At 45.3% G+C, this 13,341-nt stretch overlaps 1 protein-coding gene across 6 annotated transcripts in view; it reads right to left on the bottom strand.

Moving 5' to 3' along the window:
• DHRS12 (dehydrogenase/reductase 12) overlaps positions 1 to 11,463 on the bottom strand; it is a 30,303-nt gene extending 18,840 nt beyond the window's left edge. Inside the window, exons 1-4 of one of the 6 annotated variants that reach the window (XM_005501846.3) lie at positions 11,341 to 11,463; positions 10,685 to 10,818; positions 6,068 to 6,150; positions 1,243 to 1,335 (exon numbers count right to left, since the gene is read on the bottom strand). In XM_005501846.3, the coding sequence (XP_005501903.2) occupies positions 1,243 to 1,335; positions 6,068 to 6,150; positions 10,685 to 10,818; positions 11,341 to 11,447 (417 nt within the window). In that variant the 5' untranslated portion in view covers positions 11,448 to 11,463. Of the gene's footprint in view, positions 1 to 1,242; positions 1,336 to 2,516; positions 6,027 to 6,067; positions 6,151 to 10,684; positions 10,848 to 11,180; positions 11,206 to 11,278; positions 11,298 to 11,340 lie in introns of those variants that run through there. The other 5 variants (XM_065052907.1, XM_065052896.1, XM_065052917.1 and 2 more) reach the window with 5 other exon arrangements.
• Between the last annotated feature and the right edge of the window lie 1,878 nt (positions 11,464 to 13,341).

The raw sequence follows: 13,341 nt of genomic DNA, 5'->3' as shown, positions 1-13,341 counted from the left end.
CTCATCACATATGTATGACTCTAATAGTCAATGGTCCTCTTCATGCCTTCCTGCATGTTTTTAAACTCTTTTCTTACAGAAAATAATATGCACATTGTAGAGCCAGTATTAGAACATACAAACACAGTGCAGTTTGTTAGCCTCATCTGAGACATCACACTGATCCCACATCATCTGTGCTATGTGGTGATGTATTCTCTGTTGGTTTCTGTACTGGTGAAAATTGACTAAGGGAAGCTGTACGACACGGTAGAATAGTCTGCAGGCACCTCCACCCTCATCAAACTAAATGAATTAGCTCCAAACTTAGCAGCACTTCAGCCAGGCCAGTGGGTTAGCCACGAGAGGAGCAGAGCTAACCGGCAGAGGTTCATCACACTGACTCTGTGCCCTGGTTGTGGGGACCTCAGCTTTTCTCTGCCTGGCAATCCTGCACAGATACGCCCACCTGATGCACACGCTGCTAAAACAGCACTGTAGCACAGAGCACTGTAAGGCAGAACCACATGAAAATTCAAAAGCTTGTTGTGTGTAGCCAGACACACTTCTTTCTCTGCCTTCCCTTCCAGAAGAAGCTCAAGCTTTCCTTTCCCACATCAAAAAGAGATCTGTCCCTACATACCTCCCTGCTCCTTCACTGCCACTCCTCACAAGCAATTTTCCCATTTCTATCAGAATTTCAGCATCTAGTATGCACCAAAACAACTGCTCCAGGTGTCTCAGTTTTAGTACCACCCCCAGAGCCAATTTGCACTGCTAAGTAAAGGGGAGAGAGAACTGAGCCCCTTACCATCCATGCTGCTTAACTGCTAGCTCCCTCCCTGGCTCAGTTTTAGACTGCTCTAACTAGACTTTCTATAAAAATTTAATCTTTAAGAGGGACTAGCTCGAAGCAAGTGTAATCTGCCCTTGGGAGGAGGCATCAGTCACTGCCTTATTCTGTTTAGCAGAACATGCATAGCTGATATGCAACCTAAAGGCCACGGTACTTGCATGGTAAGATCCTCAAAAGTTGCAGCTAAAAAAATACTGCTTTTTTTTTTTTTTTTTTTTTAATGTCATATCTATGTATGTGAACTGAGAACAGACAAGGGCAAACAGATTATGGAAACTACCACAGAAACACCTGGAGAAAATTGAGCAGAGAACTGTGGGTCAACTTGTAAAATCTAGACTACCTGTTGGACAAGTTCAGAGGCCATACACTTCAAAGACAGACGTGATTTAATTATGCAAACTTACCAACACATGTAATTTATGTTCATTTTTGAAATTTTCAGCGAACTTCCAGATTTCCTTGGGATTAGATATATCCACAATATGCAAGAAGATATTCTAAAGGGAAAAAAACAAAAAAGTAACTTACAGCAGGTATTGGGGTGGTTCAAGCACTCCATGAGTACCAGGACCTGTGATCATTGGGCTGCCCTGGCCCTCTAAAAAAGGCTCAATCTACTTCATTCACTACATCAGGCAGTCTGTAGCAGACACCCACCACTACATCATCCAGACTGATCTGACCTCTGTGCCTTACCCATAAGCTCTCAGCTGGCTCATAACCCATTTCAGAGCAAAGCTCCATGCATTCAAACGACTCCTTCGCACAGAACACAACTCCTCCTCCTTGTCTTCCCAGCTTGCCCTTCTAAGAGGGCCTGTATACCTCCATCCCAGCACTGCAGTCAGGCCAACTGCATCTCTCTAATGCCAGTGAGATCACAGCTGTGCAACCATGTATGGATTCCTGTTTGTTTCCTATGGTATGTGTATTCACATACTGGCATCAGAGATGGATTCCTGGTCATGTCGCTTTCACATGAAAACTGTGAGACCCTCCTCCATTTTGCTGTTCCCTACACATGTACTCATCCCCATGACTCCACTGCTCTTCTGGGTTTGGTCACTATTTCCCAGTGAAACCAGTTTAAAGCCCTCCTCACTAGCTTAGCAAACCTGTTGGCAAAGATACTCTTGCTCCACTTTGTTATCACTGCTTAGCTGTGCTCATTTCTCAGAGAAGGTCAAAGAGGTCATAAAGGCCAAAGACAAAGTGACACCAGGTGTTGATCTGCAGAGTGCATATGCTCCTACCCAAGCCCTTCCCTTTCACTGGCAGGATTTAGGAGAGCACTGCTTCAGCCTCCACTCTCTGTAAGCACTCTTGATGAATTCAAGGTCTCACCTCACAATGTCATGGGTGCCCATGTGGCTGGGCAACAACAAGTACTAGTCTGAGGTCCAGATGAACCTCAGCAGACTCTCCACAATACCCTAGATCTGAGTCCCCAGCAAGCAACAAACCTCTCAAGACATCAAGCCAAGCCCACAGACGGGTGCCTCCACCTCCCACAGGAGGGAGCCTCCAGCCATTATCACCCACCACTTCCTCCCAGTGCCAACAACCGTTCAGGCTCATCTGGCTCCAACACCTGCCCTGAGAGAGCTTGTTCTTCCTCATCTGTTACCATGGCACTATACTTATTCTATCAATGCACATCTGCAGGCAGAGAACCAACCTGCCTTCTGTTGCCAGCAGTCACAAGCTTCCAGTCTTCCCCCATCTTGTGAGTCTCCATCCATCAGTCGTTTGAGCATAGCTTCTAGCTGTCCCTCCTTCCATGCAATGTAGGGTTTGTGCTCTTCTACTCTGTGCAAAGACCCTGTCGATTTCCTGTTTCTGCTTCCTACAGCTATGTAGCCTGCTCACCTCCTGCCATTGCTTTCCTGGCAGCCCAGCACCTTGATTGCAGCAGAACCCAAGAGATGATGCTCCACCATCATGCTCTGCCCCAGGCTCAGGGAGAAATAACAGTCAGTCCCAGTAGCCAAAGATCTGCCACATCATTCCTCTGGAGCTCTGTCTGAGTCAGATTCCCATGTGCTGGGCACAGCCGCTCCAACCAGGGCAGAAGCCCACACTGTCAGGTACATCGCTGTGCCTAGTCTAGCTGTCTCAGAGTGACAGGTGACTTCTGCATCCCCTTCCACGCTAACCGCTGCATGAACAGCTTAGTCCCTGTTAGCCACTCCATGTCACAACAGTCTTGCAACATTTTGAAATACTATGGCCAGGAACAGGGATGCAACAGAATTAAAAAAAAATAAATTTAAAAGGAAAAGCTTGACATGAGAGTCAAGTTATAATTTTCTAAACCACTAAAGCTAGAAATACTTCCTCTCTTCAAAACATCAAAAACATTTTTACTGTTTGTTACAGGCAATTCTCTTGCTTTTTGCAAATTTGTGTTCCACCTAGTACAAGCACAGTGGCATTTATCAGCATACAAAAGGAATGTCAACTCCTACTCTTCTCCTGGATAGCACTTAGTCTCAAAGACACACCACAGACAGTCTTATGACGTACCCCAGGAAAAGTCAGTTTTAAAATAATTATGCAGAGGATGTGTTCTCATGCAAAACAACAAATAATCATTAAAGGGCCTCCTCTCTTTCCAAGCTGTTTCTTTATATAGTCATTATACAAACAAATAAGTGAAGAAGCTGAGAAAATTATAATGCATTACTCCCTGCCTGTAATTGTGCTTCCCTGAAGACAAAAAAAACCCATATGACTTTTTCTTTCTAGCCATTGGATTTCAGCTCCTTAGTTGAGTTAGGTCAGAATTTTCTCATCACAATGTTCATTTCTGACCAAAATCCTGATACTGCTCTACTGTTTCCTAACCAGGTACGTCTCTAAAAGCTTTCTACTTTTAAAGTTACTACCATTATCTACCGGAACAGAAGAACTGAAGACTTTTGGGCAGATGTTCTATATTACAAGTGCTTTCAGAGACTGAAAAAGATCTAAACACTTATCTGCTGACTGCAACACTGGCCCAGAACAATGACCCACAGGCCTATTCCCTATAAAAGTCCTCAATGGTAACAAAGTAATTTTCAAAGTGAGAACTAACATCCATGACTAGATCTACTTTAACAGATTAGAACTTCCCCGTTTCCACGTGTAGATGCAGGTGCCTGTCAAACAGCAATTCCATTTCAGCACTGAACTCTGGCATGTGTTGCTGTGGAAGATGGAAAAAAAATAAAAAATCTTTGCCATATACTACAACAGGATCTCTATCCAGATGATCAAGGAGAGCAAGCTGAGTCTTGATACAGCTTGTCAAGCTGCAGATAAAGCATTTTATTACCTCCCTGCATTGCTTCTGAATGAGTACTTATGAAGAAGGATGTTCATGTGGACTCCTTATTAAAATGACTCTTTCCTGTGCAGTCACATGTCCCATGGGGCCTCTCGTACAGCTCGTTAACACTTCACTGAATGCTGCTTTCTGCTTTTCTGCCTTGTCCCCAGGGTCACGCACTAGCTCTGCAGTGCCTGCCTACTCTTTCATGATTAGACAAACTACAGGTTTGCAGCCTACCAAAAAGTGGGAATGCAGTAAATGTGCTGCTTTTAGAGGAAGAATGTTATTTGCCCGAAGCTTTGTTTCACCAAATGACAGAAAACAACAGGAAGGAACCTTCAGAGGTCATTGAACTCACCCATCTTCCCAGGCTGACCACAGTTGGAAAAGGAGGTAACACAGATAATCACCAGTCTTACTATAGCTGTGGGATAACACAGTTATAGACAGCTGGAATGTGTTTGTTTCTACATATGGACTGATCTAATTCACCACCATTAAAGAACTGAAGTGTAATGCTGGTTGTGTCACACTAGGGAGCTGAAACCAAAGACCAGAAATTTAGTCAATATGGTATCTCTAACCATAAAAAGTCTTCATAATTTTTGATCCACATTAAAAACTATTTCTGGAATCAAAACACTGTGTTCAAGAGCCAAGTCACTATTTAAATATGATTACAGCTTTCCATCCAAGTGTAATGGGTTAACCCTAACAGGCAGTTAAGCCCCACACAACCACTCATTCACTCGCTTCCCAGTGAGATGGGGGAGAGAATCACAGGGGTAGAAAAGACAAAACTTGTGGGCCAAGATAAAGATAGTTTGAAGAGTGAAGCAGAGCTGCATGTGAAAACAAAGCAAAAGAAGGAATTCAATCACTGCTTCCGATTGTCAGGCAGGCATTTAGCAATCCCCAGGAAAGCAGGCTTCATCACTTGCAACAGTGATTGGAAAGCAAATCACCATAACTGCAAGCACACCCCCTTGCTCCTTCTTCTCCCAGCTTTTATTGCTGAGCATGACATCATATGGTACACGATACCCCTTTTGTCAGCTGGGGTCAGCTGTCCCAGTGTGTCCTCTCACAACTTCTTGTGCAACCCCCAGTCCATGGGGTGGTGGAGCAGCATGAGAACCAGAAAAGGTCTTGATGTTGCGCGAGCACTATTTACCTACAACTAAAACATGGGTTGTTAACCCTGTTTTGGTCACAAAACCAAACCATAGCACCACAGGAGCCACTATGAAGAAAATTAACTTTACCCCAGACAAAACCAATACACCAAGACAGAAAGACAATGTACTTCTCCATACACATACCCGCCTGAATAATTAGCAAAAGCAACAGTGACAGCTATAGGAGTATACTGTAGAGTGATATATGCAGAAGCAAAAAGAATCTGTAACAGAAGAGAGGAGATAAGGAAGAGATGCTATGAGAAAAGGAGATGAAAAAGTCTATAGAGCATGGAACTGGGACAACACACAGGGCTTCAGAGAGCAGCCAACCTTAGCAAATCAAAAGCATGTTATTCAAACACATAAAACTTCCAACTTCAACACTGTAAACTCATAAATGTTGTTGCAAGACTGTTGCAATGCATTAACTTTTAAGAGCCCCAGCCACATAGTTAGGAATAAAAAGTAGGACATCACAAAACATATCAACAACTAACATTAAATAAAACAGCAGGCTGCTGGTGATGTTATTAATCACAGAAAATACTACCTAGTGAAATTAAATCACTTCAAACCATATAGATGAGAGACTACTAGATGTTTGCATGTCCAAATGAAAATACTATTAAAAACACAATAGCAAAATGGCAAAACAGAATATCTCAAAGCCTTTAAGGTCTTCAATATTAACAGTATTTCTAAGAGTAAACAAAAGACCGAATATCAACTCACCTGATTGCCTGTTTCTGTCACTATTTCTCCCTTGGCAGCCTCAGCCCGTTCCTTATTTCGGCAAACCAGATGAACCGTGCCACCTGGTGGATTTCCACAAGAAACACATCGGATAATTAATTACTAAGAGTGCTTGGGGAGGCAGTAGCAAAGAGGGAGGGTCAGGAAGCGATGTGCAATTTACAGCTCTGGCTGGGGTTAGTTTTTTTATACAGTCCAAATTAAACAAAAACCTTCTTGTAATTGCATTCCAGTTTGTGGGAAATCTATAGCCTGTTAATAGCAGTGGCAATACTGGTTAGATGGTCACCGAAACATCACAGGAGCTTCCCAGCAGGCAGAATGTTCTTGAGCTGTCCACAGCCAACAATCCCACTTCCCTGCTGCCAAGAGCTGAGCCGTGGCCTTTCATCGGTGCTGCTGAAGGTCTGTGGAGGTCTCAGGGCTCCCATTACACTTGCTGATGAGCAGGGAGCTGGTTAAGGTCATAGAACCCCATAGCAGTTTCACATCCACCAGCTTTGGGCCATTCCTAGGGAAAAATTCCCCACAAAAGCTGGGAGGAGTGGCTGACACACCAGAAGGCTGTGCTGCCATCCAGCGAGACCTGGACAGGCTGGAGAGTTGGGCGGGGAATAACCTAATGAAATTTAACAAGGGAAAGTGTAGAGTCCTGCATCTGGGCAGGAACAACCCCAGGTTCCAGTATAGGTTGGGAAATTACATATTAGAGAGCAGTGTAGGGGAAAGGGACCTGGGGGTCCTGGTGGACAGCAGGATGACCATGAGCCAGCACTGTGCCCTTGTGGCCAGGAAGGCCAATGGCATCCTGGGGTGTATTACAAGGGGGGTGGTTAGTAGATCGAGAGAGGTCCTCCTTCCCCTCTACTCCGCCCTGGTGAGACCACACCTGGAATATTGTGTCCAGTTCTGGGCCCCTCAGTTCAAGAAGGACAGGGAACTGCTGGAGATGGTCCAGCGTAGGGCAACGAAGATGATTAAGGGAGTGGAGCACCTCCCTTATGAAGAAAGGCTGAGGGAGCTGGGTCTCTTTAGTTTGGAGAAGAGGAGACTAAGGGGGGACCTTATTAATGTTTATAAATATATAAAGGGTGAGTGCCATGAGGATGGAGCCAGGCTCTTCTCGGTGGCAAACAATTATAGGACAAGGGGTAATGGGATCAAGCTGGAACACAAGAGGTTCCACTTGAATTTGAGAAAAAACTTCTCAGTGAGGGTGACAGAGCCCTGGAACAGGCTGCCCAGGGAGGTTGTGGAGTCTCCTTCTCTGGAGACATTCAAAACCCGCCTGGACATGTTCCTGTGTGACCTCACTTAGGCGTTCCTGCTCCAGCAGGGGGATTGGACTAGGTGATCTTTTGAGGTCCCTTCCAATCCCAAACATACTGTGATACTGTGAAAAGGCCCAGAGCCAACAGTACTCCCAGGCAGACTGGACACACCAAGAATCTCAACAGAGTCTGCCAAAGAGCTGAGGTAAACAAAATGTTCAGGACATAATTAGTGGATGTACTGAGAAAGCTTGAAAATTTCTGGTTGGCTCTGGTCACTCTGAAGGCAGAAAGGAGGGAGAAAGTATCATGCTCTGAGTCCCCAAGCAAGGTTCTGTGGATGGAGATGGCCACTGCAGTCTAGGCACTGTCTGACCAAACCATATCTGTGAAGTTTTCACATCATGTTTGGTGTTGATAGAATACCAGGGCTACACTGGAAATTCAAGTCAAAGCATCTGTATCATAAACGCTACTTTTGGCACATGCCTTAAAAAGTTCAGTAAAGGGCTTCAACAACACAAGGGACTGGAATGGCTCTGTGAAAAGGAAATTAAAATGCCACATTTAAGAATTCTTCTCAGCAGTGGGAGAACTGACAAGGACCATGGTCACAGCTTGGCAGGCTCAGGTTAGATATTAAGAAAAAAGTTTTCACTTTTCTCAAGAGGCTGCATAATTTCCATCCTTGTGGGTTTCAAGATCCAGAGAGACAAAGCAAAGGCTGGTTTGATCTAGTGCTGGCAATAGTCTTGCTTCAAGTGAGATGCTGGACAAGATGACCTCTAGATGTTACTTCCAACCAACTTTTCTATGAAAGGAATATGCAGGGCAAGGCTCCTCTCAAAGGCCTAGTCACTCACCATGACCTCATAACTTCACCACATTAAAGAGAGCCTTCAAAAAGAGGACTAAAGTACAGGTAGGCATAACTATTTTTTATTTTTATGCTTTGTATTCTCTGATCATTACAAGTAATGTGTTAATCTCAGTCAGCAGTACCTGCATTCTTTACTTTCACCTATTGTTAAAGGTGTTTTAGGGGTTGCTTGCAGTCCACCCCCAGAAGACTCAAGCAATGTAATCCTGAAGGAGTGATAATAGAAACAACAGTGCCAGGTCACTCTTCTAGTTGCAGATCCTAAATGCAAGGCACCAAGTGTACCCTAGGGATAGAGCAATCAAACACTGCACAGCCCAGCATGGAGTCCAGTAATGAAATCTTTTGTCTATGAAAGATGTTTTCACACTGACCACCATTACAGCAAGTAAACTTGGCATGCAGCCGGTGCAGGAAAGAAGCCTCAAGGTTCTAATGAGAATTTCTAACAGGGTGTGATTCTTCTACTGCACTGCCAGAGTTGGTTATGTTACTTTTAGCAAGTGCACAACCACAGTGGAACTCCCGAATCTGGGATAATCATACAATTGACACTAACAAATGTTTAATAAAGTTTCATCTTCAGTTTGTGTTACACATATGCCATGCATGGAAGGGACCATACCAGAGAGGCATGGATATATAAAGACCAGAATGAAATACAGTCTTTGCTCCAGGAAAAGTAGATTTCATGAGTGAGAGAAAAGACAATCAGAAGGGACAGCGTCCAATGCTCATCTCTGGACATTCTCACAATGACTGCAGGCTTCACTGCACAAGAGAGCTTTAATTGCAGACCTTAAGGCAATCAAGGATACACATTTGCAGACATTTAAAAAGCTCTTCCCAAAGCACAGGGGACAGCACAAGTAATGTGTGCAGATAAAACTAAACACATGGAAGAAGCAGCTGGTCTTCAAGCTGATAAGGAACATTGTCATAGCCTACAGTGGAAAACATTCAGTAAAAACAGACGTGGGATTTAAGGGCTTTGAATATGAACTTTTTTCTTGCCGTTCAGGAGAGAGGGAAGTTTTGGTGTGACCTATGGGCTAGGAAAGGGATTTAAATATATTTTCCACAGTAAATATAAAAATTATTTTAATTTAAACAACATATGGGAATTGTCAGAGTGGTTGGAAGAAGACTGGATCAAAGTGAACCTGGAGTTCACAAGACATACAGGAAAGCCCAAATCTGCAACACCCATAAGACACCGATTCTGAGAAAAGCTGAACTCAAGCTAGAGAAATTGTCTTCAAGATTGTCATTATTTACAAAGATCTGATGTAGCTTGGTTATTCTTTAACTGAGTCTGAACTCCTTGTTTTCTTGTCATAGTGAACTTGAAGAGTTTCAACTAGAAGCCAGAGTACCAACGGCTGACATTAAGTTTTGGACTTACACATGCAAGGATGGGATCAGGAAGACACTGTTAAGTTATTTTAACTTCATAGCCACAGCAACACCCACGCAAGGTATCAGACCTGAGCCCAAAGAAGAGCCCAAGGTTGTTCTTGGGGCCCCTAATAGTAGACATGGTGACCAGATCCTTCGCAGTTCCACTCAGCTTGACAGCCTATCATAGCATATCCATTTGTGAGCAGAACAGTCACCAGTCAAGGCAATACTTACATAAGGCTGCTATGCATAATGGCAGTATTGGGAACTTAAAATCAATCACATACTGGCACTGAATGGGATCTTTAACCCAACGTCTTTTTGATGCTAATAATTTTGAATTAATTTAACTGAGCCGCCACTTTCCTTCTTAAGATCATTACAAAACATAAGTAGGCAAAGAGAGAGCAAAGCCACAATCTCTTCCCTTTTATTCTACTTGCTAAAACTCCTGTCACTCTTGCACAACTGGAATTACTTTGTCAACTCTGAAAGGCCTTAGGTTTATCCTTCCACAGCACCCAGTTCCAGTTCAAACCATCTCCTTGCTTACAGCAAGCAACAGAAAAAAAACGATTGTTTGTAATCAGGTAAAAGGCGCAAACTTTAGGTTATTTCTAAGGTCAAGCACAACTACATTGCTATTGTCATACTCCCTCAGCACAGCCAACTGTTTTCGTTCGTTACATCATACATTTGCAAGTTCTGCAAAATAGTTCAAATTCAGCCAGGCTCATATTTGTACCAAATCAGCCTTAAGCAGACCCTGATCTGTCACTAACATCCTCAGATGCCACTGTAACACAGCTGTGGTTAACATACACTTGAGAAACACTTCACCGATCCTCTCTGCCAATTTTATTTCATTATTCTGGTTTTCACACTAGTGATTGTGCTTAAACCTCCAACCCACACTAACAGCCCTGTAAAATAACACACAAGACCAGTCATCCCGGGAAGCTGTGTCTTTGTGTTCGTGCTGGAAGGCCAAACCTGCCTCCTTCCATCTTCCCCGCGCAGACCCCTCACCGCGGCCCCGCTCACCTCTCCTCGCTACCTCCGTGGCCGCGGCCTTGCCAATGCCGCTGTTCGCGCCCGTGACCAAAAACGATCTTCCAGCCACGTTCACCTCCACATCGGCTGGATCGAAGTGCTTGGAAGCAGACTCATAGCCGCTCCTGAGTGAATCAGAGACACCTGTGAGAAACTAGAAGAGAGTATTTCCAAAAAAAACACTCTCTCCTCATGGCTCCACATATGCTGAACATCACCCCCCTCCCCATTACTCTTCATACTTGTGGGACTGGTGACACTGTGATAAGCAATATGACAAAAATTCGAGGCATTTTGCCCTTTCACGGCCCAGACTTTGTCACTCGGGAGGTAACCAGGCTGTGGCACCACAGCCACCCCATGACGGCTGCCCGGGGGGGCACAGGCAGCGCCGTCGGGCAGCTCCCACAGATAAGGCCCTGAAATGCGTTTGCTCTGGCCGAAGTGTGAAGGCTTCGATTCAAAATTATTTTAAACCTCCCAACACCTCGAGGCGGCGAAACGCGCCGCGGACCCCGCGGACGCCCCGAAGCGCCCCCAGCCGGACCCAGCGCGCCGCGCCCCGCCGCAGAGCCCCCGCCTCACAGCCGCCTCACAGCCGCCTCACAGCCGCCTCACAGCCGCCCGGGGAAGGCGGCCGCCCGTACCTCGTGTACTCCCGCAGCCCCTTCACGAACCACACGGCGTTGCGGTACCAGGACATGTTGCTGCTGCCGCCGCCACAACGGTGTGGGCCCCGCCCCTGCCCTTGCATAAGGCGCCCGGTCCAGCCCTGCCCGCCCGCCGTTAGGTAAGGGCCGGGACGGCCCCGCCCTGCCCGGCGTCGCCATGACGGGCTGGCAGCACGGCTGCTGTGGGGGGAAATGTGTGTCTGTGGGTGAAGCTGGGTCCCTCTCCTACCCCACAGCGACCGTAGGGTACAGAATCACAGAACGTTAGGGATTAGAAGGGTCCTCGAAAGATCATCTAGTCCAATCCCCCTGCCGGAGCAGGAACACCTAGACGATGTTACACAGGAAGGCGTCCAGGCGGGTTTTGAATGTCTCCAGAGAAGGAGACTCCACAACCTCCCTGGGCAGCCGGTTCCAGTGTTCTGCCACCCTCACTGTGAAGAAGTTTCTTCTCAAATTTAAATGGAACCTCCTGTGTTCCACTTTATACCCATTGCCCTTTGTCTTACTGTCACCGAGAAGAGCCTGGCTCCATGCTCATGACACTCAGGTTGTTTTTTTCTTATCTCTTCTGTTTTTCCCCTCTTCTGGTATGTCTCCAGCTGGGCATTGTGGCAATCGCTGCATTTAGCCCCTTGCCACTGTGGGGGCTGTTGCCAAGACCTGGCTGCACCAGTGAGTGCCCCGTCTGTGGCAGAGGAAGGAGGGAGAGCTTTCTGGGGTACCTGCTGGGGACAAGGGCTGTCGTCAGCCAGGCCAAGGCTGGATATGGGGTGTCAGGTTTGGGGAATGAGGAGCTGTGCTACTGTGCTATCGAGCTGGGCCTGCATCCTCTGCTTGCCCTGCTCTGGAAAGCTGTCAAAGGGCAGCTGCTGGACAAACATAGACAGCCGTGTTGTGCCACACCAAACAGCATTTTATGTGAGAAACAAAACCATGAAACTCCAGGCTCCTACCGACAGAGTTAACTATACCAGTAGGAAAGGATACACTGGTGGTTGTTGCATAGAGGGACTGAAATTTAAAATGTGTTTTCAGTTCTTCTGGTGTGTGCGTTGGAGCTATGAAGCCCAAGAGGATCACTTGGAGGTGCCCATCTGGACAGCCCATGATAGCCATAAGGAAGTTGTCACTATAATTATGTTTTAAAGCACATTAAAGGACTGTGCCCCTACAAAGTTCAGTGTGCAAGGTAGATAAATTCATGTATTTTATGTGGTATGCAGGACCACATGCAGAGAAGCTACTTTGAGCACCCTATCTAAGATTTCAAGAGCTTAAATTATCTGTTTTCAATAGCAGAGACGGGAGAAACAGGAAAATTCTGTCTTTTTTGAGCATGTATGGTTGCCTGATACTTATTTTTCTAAATCTTTTCACTCTGGCAAAGGCCTCATACTGAAGTCTGCCACTTCCTCAGCATGTTGTGAGCATTAGGCTCTCACACAAAAGATACTTCCCACCATGAAGTTAAAACTTTTGAACTCAGCACTGTCCACTTGTAGTAGGTATTGTGTAAGAAATAAGAGCTTTCAGAGCGAAAAAATATACATTTTCACTGTGATATTTTCTTCCCTGCAGAGACGATCCAGCTACATGTCATATCTTTGCACCAAAAATGCTTGTTCTTGTTGCTTGATCTTATTAAAACAGTTGAAACAATTTATTTAAAATCGGCATCCTGAGTCATTTTAACTGATTTTGTTCTTGGAAATGGCTAGGAGTTTTTGACTGAAATGTTCCTAAACAATTCATCCTGATTCTGATGCTCAAAATGGAGACTTCTGGCCCAGAAAGGAACAGCTTGGCGATAGTGTGAGTGGCAGAAAGTTATTTCCTATAATGGAAAATGAGTGGCAGCCTGAACTACAGGTACATACTATGATGTCTGTAAGTGTACAACTTTGAGCTATGTGGAAATAAGCATTTGTAAGCATCGCATACAATGCACAATTAGCAACCAAAACTGTACAGCCT

This window comes from Columba livia, chromosome 1 (genome assembly GCF_036013475.1).
Source record: "Columba livia isolate bColLiv1 breed racing homer chromosome 1, bColLiv1.pat.W.v2, whole genome shotgun sequence".
In the NCBI taxonomy this organism is placed as follows: domain Eukaryota; kingdom Metazoa; phylum Chordata; class Aves; order Columbiformes; family Columbidae; genus Columba; species Columba livia.
This window is presented reverse-complemented; position numbering and strand designations above follow the sequence as displayed.